This window comes from Miniopterus natalensis, chromosome 4 (assembly GCF_054644295.1).
Source record: "Miniopterus natalensis isolate mMinNat1 chromosome 4, mMinNat1.hap1, whole genome shotgun sequence".
Classification (NCBI taxonomy): domain Eukaryota; kingdom Metazoa; phylum Chordata; class Mammalia; order Chiroptera; family Miniopteridae; genus Miniopterus; species Miniopterus natalensis.
The window spans coordinates 5,684,750-5,706,566 of NC_142084.1; the positions used below are offsets into that span (position 1 = coordinate 5,684,750).

Consider the following 21,817-nt stretch of genomic DNA (forward strand, 5'->3'; position numbering starts at 1 on the left):
GTTGGATCAAAGAGGTTTATTTGGAGGGAGAAATGCTAGTTTTATATTGGGATGAAGACCCCCATTAAAGGAAGATTCCCGGAGCATTCCCAACCACCGGCCAAGTCTTGCAGGTGTGCTAATCCCCGGTCGTGCTCCCCCGTTCTGCCGGCGGAGCAATTCGAGGCATCTTGGCCGAGCGGCCGGGTGACCCAGGACTTCTCACGGCTCCTGTGGGACACTGGCAGTTTGCGCTGCCCGACATGCTAGAAGGCCCTGGGGTCCTCACTGTGCCAGGCCCCAGAGCGTCAGTGTGTATCCTGCAGCGCTGCCCCGCACAGGACTATTGTCCTCTCCTTAAAAGTCTTGAACCCTGGCACTGACTTGGCCTCCTCTCCTTGTGGAGGAAGGTCCTTTCAGGCCTCCATTTCCAGAACAGCGAGGTTCCGTCCATATTGAATAGTTGCTCTGGCAACTAATTTTCCTCCGTGGTCGGCTTATCTAGAATTTCCAAGATTTCTTCAGCTGCCTCCACATAGCACGCATGGCCTCGCCACTCACTTCCACATGGAGTGAATGATGGTTCTCGAATCCCTTAAACTGCCCAGAGATGGCAGTCAAGTCAACACAGTGGCTACATTCAGCCTTTTCTTTCAACATACTAAACGAGCTCTTTGCTTTGGCCGTGGTCGTCCTGGCGCTGAGAGGGGCACCCTTCAGTGTCCAGGTCATTAGAGGTTCTCCATGTCCGATACCGGCCCTTCTAGAATCTCTGTTAGTCCCGCTGCTTCAGTGGAGCAGATCCTTCAACAGCTTCCATCACTCTGTTCTCGGTCTTCGAGATCGTAGCTGGTGGAGTGGGACGCACCTGACTGGTGAGCAATAACTAGCACTTTTAATTTCATTTTCAGGTCAGCTGCTCAATGTGGCCTCTTACTGGCGACATTAGCAGTGGATTTTGTACACTTAGGGCCGTGATGAGCAAAACAGCACACGGTTAGTGCAAGCACGAGAACAAATGATGCCATCAAGAGACGCAGGAACCATGAGCTGTATGAGGCTGCTGCTGACGTAACGCAGCTACTGTCTTACAGCAGCCTTCTTTTTATAAGTAGAAACAGTACACCCTGCAGTAAATACATAAACTAACAACACAGCCGTTCATTATCATCAGCAGGCTCTATGTACTGTGCATAACTGTGCTGTACCTTAGGACTGGCTGGGCAATAGGTGTGTTTACACCAGCACCACCGCAGACAGGTGAGTAACGCATCGTGTTGATGTGACAATGGCTGCAGTGTCACCAGGCAATAGGAATTTTCAGCCCCATTACAATCTTAGGGGACCACCCTCGTATATGTGGTCCGTCGTTGACTAAAACGTCATTTGCTGCATGGCTATATTACATTGTCTCGCTTTAGGCTTTCAAATATTTGTGCTTAATAGGCCTCCTGATGTAACAGAAACACCTCCTGTCCACTCCAGTCCCTTCCACCGCTGGCACTCCTCCATGTGAGACGACCCTCCATTCATTCGAGAGCTGCCTCTCGGACCCTGCACGGTGCCAGGGTCACCGCAGAGCCGGGAGTATGACCCGCAGGGCCCTCCCTACAAAGTGCATACAGTGTAGCTCAGGTACCTTCCTCTGGTCTTTTCTAGCCCATTGGCTGCCCCTGGTTCTAGAGGATGCCGAGGTAACAGGAAGAGTGTCTGGCGTCTCCACTGATGCTCCCACAGGACAGAGCGTGCGGACCCCGTGCTCAGACCTCCTCAGGACTCCCTGCGTGTTTCTTTGGTGCTCCGCTCTGCCTTCCTGCGGCATCCTCTCTCTGTGGCCTGGCTGCCCCTGCTCCGCGGTTCCTGTAACCTGCCCTAAAACATGGCCAGGCTGACCTGTGGCTTCCCATCATCGGGGCCGGCAGACAAGGAGGGACTGCGTTAGGCCTCTCTTGTCCCCTGACTCTGAGGTTAGATTCCACCCTGAGAGCTGCGCTGGCCGCAGTCATGACGCCTGCTCCCGGGGATGCATGGAGCGTACGTTCCAGCCCAGCCCAGGGGACAGAGGGAGCCACGTTCCCCTGGGTCCTGCTGGCAGGGGGAGGGCGGAAGGGGGGCAAAACATATTCCTCAAAACTTCTAAATACAGAGGAGGAGGGAAAGTTGCAATAGAAACTCATTTTCCATATAGTGGATCAGAGAAGCAGAAGGCCCAGCCACTCTCCCATCCATCTCCTAACACTCCCAGATCCAGGCGGGGTGTGGTCCTGGGCGCCCTCCCTGCCACCAGCGCTGTGTCCGCCGCCCACCAGGGGGGGCGCAATTCACGGGACGCATCTCACGCATCCTTTCCCAGAGAAAACATGTTCTTTGTCCATTTTTAATATTACTAAAAATTACTTTTAGCAACTTCATGTAATGTATTTGACGCCTCCCAGTGCATTTTTCAACACTATAAAATACAGTTAATTTTCTGAGAGAGGAATATTGTCAAGATCTTTTAAATATCTTTCACTTATGCTAGAACCTGGCGCTCTTCAGTTATTAATACTCATTTTCCAGATGGCGATTTTTTTTTCACATTTCTTGTGCTGCCAACTTCAACATGATTCCGTTTCATTTAAAAATTGATTTTTACTTTGGGAAGATGGTGGGTGTTCGTGGAGAGAAAAGATGGGTTGCAGTGACATGTGGGCACTTCGCCTGTGGGATTGCAGTACTTCGCAAAACGTATGTTTGTATATATTCAGTCTCCGCTGTGTATATGGAACGGCCTGTGATTCCAAAAATAAACTGCTCCGTCTGCCTCCTGTTAATGGTAGATCATTAAATAATGGCTCTTTCCTCAGTGGAAAACAGATGTTTTCCTTCTTAAAAACAGGTGGATGGCAAAACAACTCTAGCCACGATGAATTGTGAAAAATATCAGGATGGGAAACTAGGTCTTGGAACAAGATCCGGGGGCAGGTACGCTGTGGACGTGCCTGAGGAATGGCCGCGGCCGAGGCGCCCTGCCACTCGCCGGGCTGCGATCGCCCTGACGGTTTGAGGCCAGTGTGATCAATGGGGGTGTCCACTCAGGGAAGACGGGTGTTCTTTGCGACTGCCCTGGTTTGTGAACACAGCTGCTCCTTGTAACATTCAGTAGAGGCTCTGTTTTCCCCCGTTTAACAAGCATTCGGTGGGCTGCTCTTCCTTCAAGCACTGTGTTCATATCAAGACTGTAGAGGTGAACAGGACACGTACTTACAGATGCTTCCGATCTACAGAAAAATATTACACAGAAGGTCAGGTAACTGACTAAAACTGTGGCATGTGCCAAAGAGATAAAGTGGATGTGATGTGTGTGACAGGGAGACCTGCAGATCTGGGGACCAGGGGCCTTTGGGGAGGAGGGACGCTAATGCTTAGAGCCGTAGGATCCAGAGGATGAAGCCAGGTGAGGTGGAGATGTTTGTACCCGGCCCAACCTTGTCTGTGCTGCAGGCTATCAGTTCAAATGTCAGGCCAACCACTGGGAGCCCAGGCTTGTCGGGCAAGTTACTTAGGCTTTAAGGGGCTGCCGTCAAGGTCAGTGATGCTGCTGTTCCTCCGCCCGCCCAGGTGCTCCTGCTTCCTCGGGTGCCAGACAGGAAATCCTGATGAAGTGGCCCCAGCTTGCCACTCTCCTGTGTCCACTGTGACCACTCCAAAAGGCCTGGTTGAGTCTCCAAATGTAACATACAGTTTCTTGGTCATCCAGCACACTGCTCACCATAGATTGACGAGGCAGCCAGAGGTAACCCCATGGTGAACTCTGTGCTGAGAGATGGCGTGTCCATGGAAACCTCCGACCTGCTGGCCAGGCCCTTGGAGAGCCCTCGGACCCCGCAGGTGCCTGTAATCTCCACATGTTTTGTGGGAGCCCTTCAGGAACACAGGCCTCACCAACTGGAGTGTTTGCCTGTCGATCTAGTTGGTCCTTAAAAATAAAGCTTTATTCCGTTTGAAATTTGAAAGATTACTGGGAGTAATGCGAGTCCTACACCTTGGAAATGTCAGTCTAACAAGAAAGAGACATTCAAAAACTAATGTTGTTAATAATATTCAGTAGAAGTTGTGATAAAAGCCTGAAGGGAAGGTGGCTATAATTAGCTTCCATAGTCCAGGGACCAGTCTACGGGGGCAGGAGCGGGGTAGGTCAGATGGCTTTGCTGAGGAACTGAGTCTGCGTAGCCCATGGAGACTTGGCCGTGACCCGTTACTTTCCTGTATTTCCTCGACTGATTTATTTGCCAGCACCCAACTCTTGGACAGAACTCAGATCTCGCCATCTCCCCATGCATCACGGGTCACTTGTCCGAACCTTGAGCGCACCTCACTGGCTCAAGCCCATTTCCACCCCAACTTTGGGGTTCTTGTTACTGACACTCTTGGCCACCGGTCCCCAAGCCTGCCCACTCCCCCAGCCATACTCAACGGGAATCGTGGCCTTTTCTGTTTCCTCCCACATGTGTCTTCCTTGTCCTACTCCCTGATCACGCACAGTCTGGCCGCCCAGCCTCCCCCCGAGTCCTGCGACAGCCCCACCTAGGGATTGTCCCGACCCTACCTGCCACCTCTGCACAGTGGGGCACGGGCGCTCCATTCACGCTGCTGCTGTGTGTATTTCTGGCTGTTGCCACTACACAGTCATCTGACACAGGGTTCTTACGTCTCTCTCCCGCTCAGTCACATCCAACGCTCTTGCTTCTGAGCTGACGCTCTAGTTGCTTCCATGGACACTCGTTAATCTGCACTCTCTTCAGTGAAATGGTATCTCCACTTTCTGCCGACGTGGTGGCTTATAAGTAGCTCGGTTTCACTCTTACAGGAACCTTGTGACCGTTTCATTTCTTCAGCCTTGCCGGGTTTTTTGCCTGACAGGTTCCCCCATCCTCATATCCAAATCCTGCCCATCACGCCACATCCCTTATAAACTGCCTCTGGCTTTCCTAATTTCATAATCTCCCTTGTCTCCTATAACTTGCCGCAGATACAGTCTGTACAGCACTGATCGCAGCTCGGTACATGCAACACGGTGCTGGCTAGCATTTCACGAGCCTTATTTCCCCCAATGGAGACCCTGCCTCGGCAGATAAGAACCACCCCCACTATTCTGCGTGACCCCAGCTCCTCGGACAGCACCGAGCTAAAGCAGGTGTCAGTAAAGATCTAGCAACCGATTTTGGAATGATTCATGGATAGGCATCTTTGGGTGGGTGAAGATTCAATATCTACCATAGTGGAATTTTTTAATGTTTTTAATTGATTTGAGAGAGAGGAAGGGAGAGAGAAAGAAACACTGATGTGAGAGAAACATCGATTGGTTGCCTCCCGTACGCTCCCTGATTGGGGATCGAACCTGCTCCTAGGCATGTGCCCTGACCGGGAGTGGAACCTGCATCCTTTTGGTGCACGAGAGGACATCCAACCAACTGAGCCGCCCAGCCAGGGCCTCTGCCACAGTGGCTTTTTTAATCTCATGTTGGGGCAGGAAGATTATATTTTCTTAGTATTAAATAAAACAGGGACATTAAATCCAGCAAATGTATAATTATATTACAGTGATATGTAACCTTAAATATGTTACGGCATTAACCTGAAGTGGGAGGGCCAACTTAACCTACAAGGTTACTATGCGATTATATTCAACTAAGTCCACAAGCAGTCACGGGGTCCTCCTGTGCCTGGCCCGAGGCACTCAATGAGGCAGAGGAGGCCTCACCTGCACCCTCCTGGAGCTCACAGACGAGGGAGGCAGGCTTTAAACAAGATTTTAATGAACGGCGTCAAGAACAAGGAGAGACAATTTCCACATGGCCGTGGGTAACTGCTGAGACTGTGAGGGTTTCATGGGACCTGTGGGCAGGAGCTTCACGTTCACATGCACCTACCCCGTGATGACGCCTCAGCGGCCAAGGGCTCAGGAGAAGCCACCACAGTGCCATTTCTCGCGGTAAGAGTGACAGCCACAGTGCGCGCGTCCTGAGGTGCTCAGAGGGGTCAGACGCACAGGATAGGAAGTCATGCTGGTGGACAGGGTTACAGAAGGACACATACATTCTCAAAGTCACACCAGACTAAATTTGGCCACAGCAAAGTGAGATGTTCAGTCAAAAAAGGTTTGTAGAGAACTTAGAGCAGCTTAATGTATCCATGTGAATATGTGAGGGGAAAGCCTACCCTCGGGATGCGCACGGGAACTCACTCTGGCTTCAGGAGGAAGCTCGAAGAGATTCATGGAAAAGAAACGCCTTTGCGCGTTTGAGACCTGCCGATGGAGAGGGCAGCTGGGGTGGGTTCCTCCCACCCTCCTGCCGAGGGAGAGCAGGGGCCCCTCACTGAGCCTCACGCAGCTAAGACCCGCGTGGGACGCACGCAGCTTCCCTCCTGACAGTAGAACAGACCACGGAGCGCTGCTGCCTGAAACGCAGAGCGTGGCGGGCCACCTGAGCCCCGACGGAAGCACTCTGGGGCTGAAACCCAACGGGCGTGAGCCCGTGTCCGGCTGCCACGCTCCAGACCGTTAGTCATTACTCCTTGGAACGTTAGAAGTGCAGTGTTCCAAGTGAAATAACTACAGTGACAGTGAAAACTCTTGGTTGTGCTGGTAATTTTGATTTGCTTAAATACACCTAGATCTGCGCTGGATGTTTAAAGAGCAGAATACTATCCTTTCCATTAGATTTACTTGGGGCACAGCAGATCACCTGGCGGCATTGTACTCGGCAGCAGGGTGATGTACCGACGGCCTCACGTGTCATACCTGGTTCTCCTCCCCCTGCAAGGTGGCGTCCCTTGCTGTCCCTTCCCTGTGTCCCTCGCTGTCCCTTTCCGGCACTCTCCTGACCTGCAATCACTGACAGGTCAGCACTGCATTGTGAGAAATGAGCAGGCACCAGCTGCCAGACTGGACTTTTGGGCACTGGTGGCCCCGAGGATGTGATGAACTGTGTCCCCCCTGGCGTTCACTCATTCCTTCTCCTGAAAACTCTCACCCTGTCATGTCCCCCCATGGAGAAACTCTCAGGGGTCCTTGTGAGCTTTCACAACCGTGAACTCCTGTGCTATGCAGTTCCCCCATAACCTGCGTGACCCACACTTATAAAACTTGCTTTAAGATTCCTCACTCTTTCCCTCCGCCCTCCACAGGTTCCCTCACGCAGTACTGTGCTCACTGCTGCCTCCGTGAAGTCTGCTGAGTAGGTGCCTATTCAGGTTCCCTCACCCTTCAAGGACCTGCCCAAACCCCTCCGCCCCCCAGGGCATCCCCAACTCACCTTAGTCTCTTTTTTCTCTCATTCCATTATAGTCATTTGTCTCTAATCAACAACCCATACACTAATGGTTTCATTCTAGTCACTATACAGTTTGGGGTCATTTGAAGAAACTTACTCTGCTGAGCATTTATATTTTAAACAGAAATACAATTACCCTATAAATATTTGAAGAATGACAGATACCCTAAATATTTACATGGATAAACTAAAGTATACAATTTAAAGGATTACTAGCATATTTACCCTAAAAACATCTTGCAGTTGTACCCCATAATATGTTATTCATAGAGACAAACATCTATTATTCAAAATATTTTTTATTGCTTATTTCATTGGTGGTATCACAGAATTTTAGAGCAGGAGTGTTCTTTGTGATCATTTATTTTAACCTCATGATTGTACTTGGAATGTCCTGGGGTTAAAGGGACATTGTGGTCACAGACAGAGATATAAGACCCTGATCTATTGGAAATGTTAGATCTGACACTCTCCACCAGACCTTGTCCCCACAGCCATCTCCCCATCTAGCTTTCAGCCTGCCTTACGGACGACAAGGAGAACATTTTTTTTTATACCCCATGGTATTTTCTTGCAAAGTACCAGTACCATAACACTCTAATAATCTCAAGCTGTAACAAGCACCCATGTTTCTTTCTTATTTTTCAAAGGTTACTAAATTTTTCAAAGGTTACTGTGAATTGCAGCATACCAAAGTGTTTCATGAAGTTTTCATTATTTTCATTATTTTTTTTTTAGACTACAATAAGTCCTTTCTTGATATCATCTGTAGGTTCTTGGAAACTGTGACTTTAAATGAAACAGCATACAGTCATGCATCACATATGACATTTGATCAACAATGGACCACATATGCGATGGTGGTTCCATAAGATTATAACGGAGCTGAAAAATTCCTATGGCCTAGGGACATTGTAGCCATCCTAATGTCATAGCACATCACTTGTGTGTTTGTGGTGACACTGGGGTAAATCATCTGAATGCACTGCCAGTGTATAAATGTCCAGCACAGATGACCACAGCAGTGGGCTGAGCCATCTAGGTGTGTATAAGCGCACTCTGTGATGTTTGCACAATGATAAAATCATCTGATGACACATTTTTAAGAACAACAGCCCATCATTAAGCACTGCATGACTATGACAAAACCAGTGTTACTAGAGGCTAATTGATAACAACTAGAGCTAAGTTCCTACAGCATATTTCTTGCCCCAAAACATTACCAAACTTCTACATACAGACCCAAAACACTTCTAAATTGAAAGATGAAAACAAATGTGAGCTATACAGACATTTCAGAAAGATGAATAAAAGCAAGTTAAATATTTTCCAACTGATGGTTTCAGTTCAGGGTCCCTGGGCGGGAGCCTGTCCCTTCCTGTCCCGCAGCTCAGGGTGCCAAGTGGGACCCATCCTGGACTGATCGCCCTTGCAGGGTCACTCTCAGGCACCCAGCTATACTCAGACGGGACATAGAGAAAGCCATTCATCTCATGTGCACAGCTTTGGAGTGTGGCAGGAGACGAGTCCTCGGAAAAAATCCCAAGTGGATGTGGAGAGAACTCGCAGACTCCACACAGACAGCGGACCCAGTGGGGAATCAAAACTTTTTTCTCCATAGCATTAAAACAAGACAGTATTAAGCAAAATGACATTATTCAAGGACCTGCCATAGTTTCTAAGTATTTTTCATAAAATTACTAAGCTCTTTTCCAAAAAGTAAAAACAGAGCAGTACATAAAATGAGTTCATAGGTCCATGTTTCCTCCATAGAAGTACAGGAGGCCCCCATGACCTCACACTGTGAAGGCCCCAAGGCGACACTTTACCCCTCACGTTCATCTCACCAAAATACCGTTCTGATTTTTGAAAATACAAACTCTGTAAATACACATCTCTAAAATGATCATTTGGGTTGGGAGACCCTAGCTGCATTTTTAAAGGGTTATTCTCATGAAAGCAACTATGATAGGGTTGCTTCTCTAATAGGTTTGAAATGTAAATGAAATGTCAAAATTCATTGCATCATTAACTTTTCAGAAAAAAAAACTACTTTCTTAATTGTAGCATTTAATGAATTGTGTCCAAACGTTTATAATCTTTCAGTATATATAATTAAATACAAATAGCCCGAGATGGCATTACATGATGTGGCAGTGTGTGGCTCAGGTGGCCTCTGTGGTCTTGGGTGTGTTTTCTACAGAGTTTGAGGCAAAGCTCAGTGAGCTCAAGCAAACTTCGGGCTCACGGCGTCTTCTCTCTACCAGGGTCCCTGAGCCCTTCCCCTCGCCCTGCCCCCCCCATCCAGGCCCGGGAGGCAGGAAGGCTTCTTACCGAGCACGCACCCGTGCCCGTCGACAGCGTGAAAACTGCTCGTTTCAATGCCACGGAATGAATGGTTTCTGTTCTCTTTTCTCCTTTTCAGACTGTTTTCTGTGAGTCCCAGTCAAGCACTGCCCATGAGCTGCCATGGTGACATAAGCTCCTGGCTGAGTCTGGAGAGGTAGCCGAGCACCGTTCCTTCCTCCCCTTCCTGCGGTTCGAGGGGTCCGAGGGAGGTGCCCAGCCCGACCATGCGGCTGCAGCGGCGCTTCCAGAGGACGGTGGCCCTGCTCGCCTCGCTGTGCGTGCTGAGCATCGCCGTGTCCGCCTACTACCTGTACGCGGGCTACAGGCAGGACCACGACCGCGCCGAGGCGGCCTCCGAGGTGGACTGCGGGGACTTCCAGCTCCCACCCTACAGGCCGGCGGGCGTGAAGGCGGGCAGGCTCCCGGGTGCCCCGAGGGCAGACCCCACAGTCCTGGTGTTCGTGGAGAGCCAGTACTCGCCGCTGGGCCAGGACATCGTTACGATCCTGGAGTCGGGTCGGTTCCAGTATCACACTGAACTCGCTCCCGGGAAGGGGGATCTCCCGGCACTTGCAGAAAAAACAAAAGGCAAATATAGTCTCATTATTTACGAGAATATTTTGAAGTATGTGAATATGGACTCCTGGACGCGCGGCCTTTTAGATAAATACTGTGCAGAGTACAGCGTGGGCGTCCTTGGCTTCCACAGGGCGGGTGACAAGGGACCGCAGAGCTTCCAGCCCAAAGGCCTCCCTCTCTCGGCGTTGGGGAGCCTGGCCCTGCGGGGCGGCTGCATTAACCCCCACTCCCCCTTGCTCCACGTGACCAGACCTTCCAGGCTGCAGAAGGGTTCTCTGCCTGGAGCTGACTGGACAGTGTTTCAGATTAATCACTCCGCATACCAACCAGTAATATTTGCCAAAGTACAGACCCCAGAGAACGCCTCTCCTCCCACCTCCAAAGGTGCTTTCTACGCCACGGTGGTCCATGACCTGGGCCTGCACGACGGCATCCAGCGAGTTCTTTTTGGCAACAACTTGAACTTCTGGCTACACAAGCTCATCTTCATAGACGCCGTTTCCTTCTTGTCCGGGAAGAGGCTCACCTTGTCCTTAGATAGGTACATCCTCGTGGACATTGACGACATCTTCGTGGGGAAGGAGGGAACACGGATGAACCGCAAGGATGTTCAGGTAAGGCTCTGTTGGCAGAAGGCTCCCAGGTTGCCTCCTCTCTCAGGAGGCTAACCAACGGCTCCACCTTCCCAGGAGGTTCAGCTACATCAGGAAAGCCTTGGGCACACTGGGATCAGTGGGCCTCCCTATCTCTTAGCCCTAGAGCAACAACGTAGAGAATAGATTTCTTTCTGAATCAAGAAAAATGAGGATTGTTCTAAAGGATTGATTGATTATGGCAGGATCCCCCCAAAAAATAGAGTGGAACCATTTTGTTTAATTACTTTCCAGAAACTATCTATCTTCAAAAACTATTCCTGATCTAAGACTTTAGTCCATTTAAATATGAAAACAAAAGACATTTTTATTATTTATTTATTAAATTTATTGGGGAGACTGGTTAATGAGATTATATAGGTTTCAAGCGTACAATTCTGATACATCATCTATATATTGCATTGTGTGTTCACTGCCCAAAGTAAAATCATCCTCCGACACCATATATTAGACTCCCTTTACCTTTTATTACCCCCACCCCCGTGCCTCTGGTCTCCACCCTACTGTTGTCTGTGTCTGAGTGTTTGTTTGTTTGCTTTTATTTGTTCATTTGTTTTATATCCCACATATGATTGAAATCATAGGGTTCTTGAGTTTTTCTGTTTGACTTATTTCACTTAGCACGATACTCTCAAGATCCATCCATGCTGTGGCAAATGGCTGAGTCGTGTTCCATTGTATATCTGTACCACACCTTCTTTATCCAATCATCTGTTGAGGGCCACTTTGGTTGTTTTCATGTCTTGGCCACCATGAATAATGTTGCAGTGAACATATTATTGAAATATCTTTGCAAATAAATGTTTTTTAGTTTTCTGGGTAGATTTCCAGAAGAAGGATGGCTGGGTCATATGGTAGCTTTATTATTAATTTTTTGAGGAACCGCCAGACTTTTCCATAGTGGCTGTACCGAGTTTACATTCTCACCAGTAGTGAATGAGGGTTCCCTTTTCTCCACAGCCTCTCCAACACTTGCTATTACTTGTCTTGTTGATAATAGTCATTCTAACAGGTGTGAGGTGGTATCTCATTGTAGTTTTGATTTGCATTTCCCTAATTGCTAGTGAGGTTGAACATCTCTTCATATATCTTCTGGCCATTTGTATGTCTTCTTGGGAGAAGTGCCAGGTGCTTTGCTCACTTTTTATTGGAGTGTTTGTTTGTTTGGTGTTGTGGGAATTTGTTTTAATCAAAATAAATACTCCCACAAGTTTTTAAGAATTAAAGATCTCATAAGTAACAAGTTCAGATATTTTTGGATGTCAAATGTGCAACCCATTTTCTCTTAATTTTTTAAAACTGAAAATTAGCGCTACTAAACATGGAGAGCTTTAAGCATAGGTGTTAAGTTTTTCAGAATTCATCAGACATTTTCGGTACGTACAAGATGTCCCAAAAATTGTATACATACTTTAATAGCTGATAGTTCAATTTTGAATATGAAATTTATTTTAATAAAAACTGCCTCTATAATTATTCAAAGTGTGTGTATACACCTTCTGGGACACCCTATATGTGAAGGCCATCATGCTGCATCTAAATTGTATTAGATTTCTTGTGTAAAACTGCTACTTTAAACAGAAAACAATCATTTGAAAATAGTTGTTTATTATTGTGAATAGATTCTATTGCCCAAACAACTGGTTGTTTATTATTAATGAAATTTAAAATTAAACTGATCTGCATTTATCTTTGTTTCCCATTTAAAATGCCACAAGATTCTATCTGTTTCACCACATACTGATTTCTCACACAGTGAAAGGAGAGATTCTGGATACGTAATTTTTATCCTGTAAAGCTTTGACCTTTTGGTAAAGTATAAGTAGCTAAATTGGCCCGGCCGGGCGTGGCTCAGTGGTCAAGCATCGACCTAGGATCCAGGTGATCAGGGTTCGATTCCCGGTCAGGGCACATGCCCGGGTTGCAGGCTGCAGCCGGTCAATGACTCTCTCATCATTGATGTTTCTATCTCTCTCTCTCTCCCTCTCTTCTCCTCTCTCTGAAATCAATAAAGATATATTTAAAAAAAATAAAAATAAAATAAATAAATAAATAAATAGCTAAATTGGATAGAGGTCCTCTTCCCCACTGTGTGCTGCTGGCTGTGGGGTCCTTATGATTTCTCAAGAAAAAGAATTTTCTGAGACTCACACAGGACAACAAGTGATTTAATTGTGTGGAGTTAAATTCCTGGGTTTCCTTTTGTCCAGTCATAGAAGTGTGGCTGGAGTTTCAGTGGAGCTAGAAGCACAGTCAGTGTCCAGAGTTTCCTTTCCATGTTGCAGCTGGGTCCTGTTTAGCATCAGGGTAGCTTCAGTCCATTAGTCCATTATGGATGGGGTCTGCATGGCCGTGGGCCCTGTGGGTGAATGCAGGGTAACCCCCCAAGTGCAGTCACCCAAGTCCCAAGATCCCAAGAGCAGTAAAAACACAAGAGCAACAAAAGAGTGAGTTCCTTTGATCAAGGGATTAAATATCCCAAATCTTCAAGCACTTGCAGTGGCCATGCCCATCCTGGCCAACCGTCTGTGTCCCCGGGTATGATTGACAGCAAGCACCTTCCCTAATCCCCCAGCTTTACTGGGAATGTGTCTGTCTCCCCTTTGTTGGACCTCAGGGGGGTATAAAGTTGTAGTTTCCTAGTGAAGCTGCCTAAATGACAGGCCTACAATGTCTGACTGCCCCCTTACTCTTTGCCTGTTGTTAATAACTAGTTAATTACAACAGTATCACATCTGATAGCTTTGCCTGACAGCTAAGGAAGGGTGGGTGGGAGGTGCAGCCCCCCGGACTGCAGCTTCTTCGGGTGAGGGACACCACTCAAGACTCCACTGCCCCTGAATCCCGCATCACCCGCCTGTGACATAGCTCGTCATAGACATTTGGTGATGGCCATGGGATTCCTCTCTGCCACCTGCCACTGTGTTCAGTCCCACAGCTGACTTATCATGGGAGAGAAACTCCTGAGCCCCCAGCACCTGAGAAACCTGTGATCCCCCTGTTCCACCCTCCGCCAGGTGCAGCCACAACCATTTTCCTCTCGGCGCTCATGTGTATAGATGAGAAGCTCTTTATCATGCCCTCTCTGATCCATTGCTCTCCCTGCCAGTCCAAACGGAACCCAATATTCCTGCTGAAAAGTGCTTGGCAGGTAAACTCAGGTCACCTGGGTCCAAACCTGAGCTCTGCCCCTTTCTGGCTGAGTACCCCTAGCACATTTCTCACCGTCGGTTTCCATACCTTCACAGTGAGCCCCACACCCAGCTCACAGCATGGTGTCGCCTGTGAGGATGACAGTGTGTGTCAAATGCCTACTTGCAGTGGGGCCCAGTAAATGTAAGCTGTGCTTTACTGCGCACGTACCATGCACTGGGTGAGGATACTTGAGCAGCACCCTGGAAGGAACTCTAAATGATTAAAATCAGTTCTTCTAAATACCTTAGGGGGACATCAGCTAGGAGAAAATGAGACCACTTTTAGTCACCCCCTCAAAGACTGCTTCTTGCTGTCTAGACTATGTGCCGGCCATTCTGTGAGGCTGGTGGTACCTTGGTGGCCAAGATGGGCAAGACCCTGCCTGTACATCTTCCTCTCTGGTAAGAGAAACAGACAATAAACAAATGAACAAATAAAATAACTTCAGGCCCGGCCGGCGTGGGTCAGCAGCTGAGCATAGACCTAGGATCTAGGAGGTTATGGTTCAATTCCCAGTCAGGGCACATGCCTGGGTTTCAGGCTCGATCCCCTGTAGGTGCTTGCAGGAGGCAGCCGATCAATGACTCTCTCATCATTGATGTTTCCATCTCTCTCCCTCTCCCTCCTCTCTCTGAAATCAATAAAGACATATTAAAAATAATAACAACCTCAGGCAGGGGGAGGAGAGGTGTGAGCAGTGGTGGGCAAGGCTGGGGGTGGGCCCAGGAGTGGTGATTAGGAAGCTGGACAGGGAGACCCCCTTGTGTGCAACATTTGAGCTGGGACCTGAAGAGATGAACCTGCGATGGAGACACAGACTTGGGGGAGAGTCCCGAGTAGAGGAATGTCGTGGAGCGCGCTCAGTGTGGTCAGGAGGCCAGTATGACTGAGCATGGTGGGTGGGAAGGAGCCCTAGTTCAGAAAGGTGAGCAGGGGCCACGTTACATGTGTCTGGTTGGCTGTGGATTCTGTTCTAATTTTATGGAGCAGCCACTGGAGATCTCTGGCAAGGCAGGGATAAGGTCAGACTCAGGTTTTAAAAAAAATCATACGGGCCATTGTGTGGAGAATGGACCATAAAGAAAAACAATAGGTGAGACCCCAGGCAAGTGGCCATCGTGGATCAGGAGAGGGACAGTGGTGGTAAGAAAGATGGAGAGAAGGGGGCAGGTCTGAGATGTATGCTGGAGATGGGGCTGAAGGACCTTGCTGATGGATGGCGCGTGGGGGCTTCAAGGAGTGGAATGAGGGGCAGCTCCGAGGACTCTGGCCCGTCAGAGGGTGCTCCCTGAGTTGGGGACATGGGGCTGTGAGCATGGGCCCTGTGGACATAGACCAAAGTGTATCCCATCTTCGTCACTGACCTGCCTCGGCCATACTTCCCAGTCTCTGAGTCTCAGTTTCCATTTATGTAAAAGCAGGACCATCATAGCACCTATCTCATGGCTGTGCCTGAGGATTCAGTGGCAAAATGCCCATCTCGTGGTGTTAGTTACCATTACGAGGAAAATCAAGAGTTCTCTTTGGACTTGTCGAGTTTACGATGCATGTGTCTTAGATGCCCACATGGAGGTGCGCGGGCGGCGGGGCCTGCGAGTCCAGCGTTCAGGGAACAGCCAAGTGCAGAAAGTACACGGGGAGTCCCGGTGCAGCGACGGGGCTGGCAGCCTGGCGCCCGGCGAGATCAGCCGGGAAAAGGCAGTGGGCGCGGGGCCGGCCCGGCGCTCACCTCTCAGGGCGCCGCCCACTTCTGTTTAGAGGTCACGGGAGCGGCTGGGCGCCGAATGCATCCTTTAGCTCATTCTCTGTCCTTTTTCTTTTCTTTTTTTTAATATGTCTTTATTGATTTCAGAGAGAGGAAGGAAGGGGGAGAGAGAGATGAAAACCTCAATCTGAGAGTCATGGATCCGCTGCCTCCTGCAGCCCCCTGCTGGGGATCGAGCCCGCAACCCGGGCCTGTGCCCTGACCCGACACTGAACCTCAATCTCCTGGATCCTAGGTCGAGGCTCAACCGCAGAGCCACACCAGTTGGGTATCATTCCCTATCTTTAGGGAACCTCCTATTCCTAAATTAACTCAGAGATCTCACCTGAAGTTGTGGATCAGGAGCTGCCCTCCGCCTGGTATCTCACATGTGCTTCTCCATTGGAGAAGCTCTTTGTGATTAGATTACATGGCAACTTTTTAAATGTCCTTCACTGTCCCTGCCTTGGAGGAACAAACATGGGCTCTCTCAGTAATGGCTGGTGGATTAGTTATTTAATGAAATTAAAATGGAAAAAAAATTAGAATGGGTCATTTGTGTTTTCATGGTGTCATATGAATAGTTACTGAGGCCATGCATTATTTTGCTCTATGGAAGATTAATTGAGTTTATTTTATTGCAAAAAAAAAGTGACCCCTTTGAAAGACCAAAAATGAACCCAGGCTCATCACTAAGTGTGCCTTCCTGGAAGTATCTTTTTGTACTGCTCAAAGAACAGATGTAAAGTGAAAACATAAGGGGCTTTGCTCAAATCTCATATTCACATAAGTGTCTTCGCTCATCTTCTCATCTTTAAACCAGGGGTGAGCATAGTGCCCGCCTCACGAAAGCTAAAGGAGGGCGTGGCTGGCATGAGTTGGGTACCCACGGGTTGGTTTCCTTTGATCTGCACACTATCACGCATCTTACAGAAGGTGTCTTGCTCTCAGGCGTCCATTGCTCTCAGTCACGGCATCGTCATGCTCGTGTAAAACGCAGTGTGTTCTTTAAGTGACGTGTTCAGTGCAAGTGGTAGATTGTGTGTGTGTGTTATCTGTAGATAGTAAAGCACATTGAGTTGTAAAGTGTGCTGCTTAATTTTTACATAAATAAATTGGCTTATTTCTAAATTAAAATGTAGGAACGACAAGGTCTTTCACATGTACAGGAGGGATTTGTTACAGGTGTACTGATTTCTTGTTTTCAGACAGATTTAGCAAGAGCCAGAGGTAAGGGCTGCCATGGCCTCACTACTTCCTGCCCCCCAGAGGATGAACTGTGTGAACTAAGTACATTTAAAAAAGGAAAATGCTTCTTTGCTGAATCCCCATTAAGCTACACCTTTACTTACTGATGCTGTTTTAATTTATTAACTGTTAATTGTACCTCACGGTAAGTTAATCCTCCTTTCTCCACTCAATGTGCCAGATGTAATAGTTTCATAAAGTTGCAAACCAGCCCAATGACTTACTGGAAATGCAGACACAAAAGAACTCCCCACAGTGTTGAATCCCAGAAGAGTTTCCCAGCTTTTGTGAACCTAGTACTGATGCTCATTTTTGAGCCAGGAGCAAACCTATAAGCGGTGTGCAGCACAGTGCTCTTGTCTTAGAAAGCTGTTTACGGCCATGTATGTGGACTAGTTCCCAGGCTTCCAGCCATATGCTTGCTCTGCGCTCTTGTTTTTAGCATGCACACTCAGGTCCCCATCTCAGGGCCTCTCTGGTCCATCAGAGCACAGCTTGTGGGATGACTGCCTGTGCCACCTCTATTCTCTGCGGCTGCTTTGGATAATAGTACTAAACTGGATCTTTGACTGTCGGCAGAGATCTTTTTCTCTGCTACTTGTCAAGAACTATAAAGGATCTGAGATTTCACCCCACTTGCAAGCTAACAAGTCAGCTTGCCCCAGTTTCAGGGATGCCGACGGAAGGTACCTTATCACTCACAGCAATAGCCTGGGCATCCACATTGGAGCTGGTTCTCCAAGTCCCAGTTCCTACAGGGTGACGTGAGGAGTTCCAAGTGACTGATACCCACCCGCACACATTGTGGGTCCCTAATCTTAGGGAACTCGCATCTTTTATAATGGGTAGTAAGCCTGCATGACCTTTGCCCCGGAGGTAGATGTGGTCATTTTCATACTGGAAAGTAAGTTTGCTCTTTGCTCTGAAGGAAGACACTATCTCCACCTGACAAGGCTGTTTGCTCTACGCACACCTTGAAAAAACAGTACAAAGCAAAGGCAGGCAGTGCATCTGCTCATGATAAGCATAGGGATGCAAGAGAACCACGTAACTGTCGTCCGGCGGCACGAGAGCCTTTCTTCATGTGCCTGTTACAGACCACTAATGTTTGCAGTGCATTCTCTCAAAGTGAACATGGACTTAGTACTGTGAACACATAATCCCACAATCATAGTCCTTTTGCAAAGGACTTTTTAAAAATAAATTAAAATTCAGTTTTTGAATTCTCAATTTATTTAACCTCTCTGTGCCTCAGTTTCTTCCAAAAAAAGTGAGTTAAATCATAGCTAATTTAATAAACTGTTGAATAGACTGAGATAATTCAACAACAGTGAGCTGTTGCATAGGTTAAATAAGATCGTCCATGTTGAGCAGAGCTGGCAAACATTAAGTCCTATTGCTCAATGAATGTTCACCTTCATGAGAATGGACTACAAGTGCCCTGTGCTGAGAGCTACTTGCTGCGCCCCTTCCTTGCACCACTGCCCCCCAGGCATGCTGGCCTCTGCTGCGTAGAGCATTTATCAGGAAAGGGTAGAAGGAAGGGACATTCTGAGGACTGTCACCTGTTCTAAGTTGACTGATCTCAAGCCTCTATGGATCGCTTCCACTGTTCTGCGCAACATCTCATGAAGAAGGCATCATTGTATAAAAGGGGAGCTGGGACCCAGCTCAGACATCTCCCAAAGCCACTGTCCGACCCCGTCTGACTCTGGTCCTACTCTCTTCTTTTCATTCTGACCATTCAGTCTGCTTCACTCAACTGCTGTCCATCTCCGGAGACAGTGATGTAGACGACATGCCAGTTTTGAGTTGTACTTGTGGCCCAAACACCACTTTTTGTGCCACAGTCTGTAGGTCCAGAGGCCGACCAGCATGCTCTCCTTGCTCCTGGTTTCTGAATCTCTGGGGAACCTTAAGCACTGACAAAAATCTTTGGGAAATGCGAGCAGACCCACTTCTGTGGTATGTCAGCTTTTTCAAGAGCCATTACATTAAGTTATAAAAGTAAATTATCATTATCCTGATATAATAAAAAAAAACCTCATTCCGGTAAAGCATACAAGCTCACTTTTAACTTGAGAAGATAAACTCAGTGCTCACTACAGCGAGGGTGAAAATATGCTCTTTTTCATTTGGTTCCATAGGAATTTCCTCTCTTACCAACTCTTCGTAGAAAGCCCATTTTACATTCTTTCAGGCTGGAAGGACTAATGACTGCGTCTTGACACAGAGTGAAGTTCGCTCTAGATCTGCTGCATAATTAAGACTTCGTATTTTCTGAAATCTTCGTTGACAGTAGCTAACTATATCAAAGTCCAAAATAATGCTTCTAGCTCTCAGAAATGCGCCACATCAAGAAAACTCAAAAAAAAAAGGAGGTGGGGGGCCTGGCCGGCATGGCTCAGCAGTTGCACATCAGCCTAGGATCCAGGAGATCGGGGTTCGATTCCCAGTCAGGGTACGTGCCCGGGTTGCGGGCTCCATCCCCAGTAGGAGGCGTGCAGGAGGCACCCGCCGATCAATGACTCTCTCATTGTTGATGTTTCTCTCTCTCTCTCCCCCTCTCCCTTCCTCTCTCTAAAATCAATAAAGATATATTTTCAAATAGAATTTTTTTTAAAAAAAAAAGAAAAAACTGTCTAGTAGAAGAGCTCAGACAAGCCTCAGAACTGCCCAGACACATTCGGAATTCACATAGAGTCTAGACAGATCCACAGAGGAAAGCCCTGGTGTGTAGCCCAGTGCAGTCACCAGCCCTGAAAGGGTAAGTTGACGCTGTGACCCAGGGACAGAGCCACGTGGGGAAGCCTGCGACTCGGTGCTGGTCGTGTTGCCGATCCAGGCTTCCTCCCTCGCCCGTGCTGGTCACGCCTAGTTTTTGCTAAAGGTGGTGTTTTGTATTGTTCTGTTTCTGTGCTTTGCCCACTTTAAAAACTTTGGTGGTAAAGACGCAGATATATAATGTAGCCTCACGAGAAAACGCGAACACAAAGCCAGGAAATGAAGAGTTTCCTCCGTCCGCCTCCCAGTCGCCCCTGGACTCCAGCCACGGGCCGGCTTTTCTTGGTTCCCTGGGCATTTGCCAAGAACATCGACGACGGAGCACCACGGAGACACCAGGCCGTGGTTCTACTCACATTACCTGACATGCTTCAGTATTTCAGTAGCGAATTTCGCCTGTCCCACACCCCTCTCTTTGTAGGAAAGTCCTGTCATTTAACTGGAATGCGATGGCGCGTGGGCATTTCATTTTCTTAGAAACACACTTCTGTACTGTGGCCATTTCTGAAAAAGTCTGTGACAGTCTCATAGCTTCTTCCTGCGTACAAGTCCTCGGTCCCTCACACAAGGTACCTCATGTTTCCATTTCAGCACCTTGAAATCAAGTCTCATTCCTAAAGCTTGGCCTGTTTTGTTTTTTTATTGTTCAAAATATTGCAGATGTCCCCTTTTTCCCTATTAACCCCTTCCCCCCCGCACCCACTCCCCTCCGCAGTCCCTCACCACACTTGTCTGTGTCCTTGGGTTGTGCATAGACGCAGGTGGATTCTTTGGTTACTCTCTCCCCACCCCCCCACCCCACCCTCCCTCTGAGATTCGTCAGTGTGATCCATGCTTCTGACACTGAATCTGTTTCATTCAGTTTATTAAGTTCTTTAGATTCCACATATGAGTGAGATCATGTGATACCTGTCTTTCTCTGCCTGGCTTATTTCTCAGCATAGCACTCTCCAGGTCCCTCCACACTGTCCCAAAGGGTACGAGATTCTTCTTCTTTACAGCTGCGTAGTGTCCATGGTGTGAATGTCCCACAGCTTTTATCCACTCATCTACTGATGGGCACTGGGGCTGTTCCCAGACCTTAGCTATTGTAAACTGTGCTGCTATAAACATAGGGGTGCACATATTCTTTCTGATGAGTGTTTCAGGATTCTTAGGGTATATTCCTAGAAGTGGAATCACTGGGTCAAACAGCAGCTCCATTTCTAATTTTTTGAGGAAACTCCATACTGTTTTCCACAGTGGCTGCCCCAGTCTGCATTCTGATGGTTTCATGACTTACATTTAAGTCTTTTATCCATTTTGAGTTTATTCTTGTGTATAGAGTAAGTTAGTGATCTAGTCTCATTTTTTTGCATGTATCTGTCCAATTTTCCCAGCACCACTTATTGAAGAGACTGTCTTTACTCCATTGTACGTTCTTGCCTCCTTTTGTCAAATATTAACTGACCATAATGGTGTGGGACTATTTCTGGGGTCTCTGTTCTGTTCCACTGATCGATATGTCTGTTCTGTGCCAGTCCCAGACTCTTTTGATTACAGTGGCTTTGTAATATAACTTGATATCTGGTACTGTGATCCCTCCCACTCTGTTCTTCTTTCTCGAGATAGCTGTGGCTATTCAGAGTCTTTTTTGGTTCCATATAAATTTTTGGAATATTTGTTCTAGCTGTGTGACCTGCTTTTAATTTATCAATAGTTGAGGAAATTTCTCTGCACTGTCTTATGAAATAAAGACTAAGATTCAAACAACGTAGTGAGATCTTTTCAAAGATTTTCCTCAATTCATTGACGAGACCCCATCCTTTCAGGCGTGTTTCCCTAGAAACCCTCACTTTCACAGATTTTGCCAGCACGCCTAACATTTTGAGGTTAGTCATTCAGACACCGCCCACCTGCCCCCGACACCCTCTTCCTGATGCAAGGAGGGGCTCACGTATCTGCGTCACCTCCTGCCAGCTCTGCGGGGA

The 21,817-nt window shown here is 47.8% G+C and overlaps 1 protein-coding gene across 1 annotated transcript in view; it reads left to right on the forward strand.

Annotated features, from left to right (window-relative positions):
• The first annotated feature begins 9,868 nt into the window (after positions 1–9,868).
• The window catches only part of LOC107527842 (N-deacetylase and N-sulfotransferase 3), a 68,803-nt gene continuing 56,854 nt past the window's right edge, over positions 9,869–21,817 (forward strand). The window contains exon 1 of the mRNA XM_016200706.2: positions 9,869–10,837. Within this exon, the coding sequence (XP_016056192.2) occupies positions 9,869–10,837 (969 nt within the window). The remainder of the gene's footprint in view (positions 10,838–21,817) is intronic.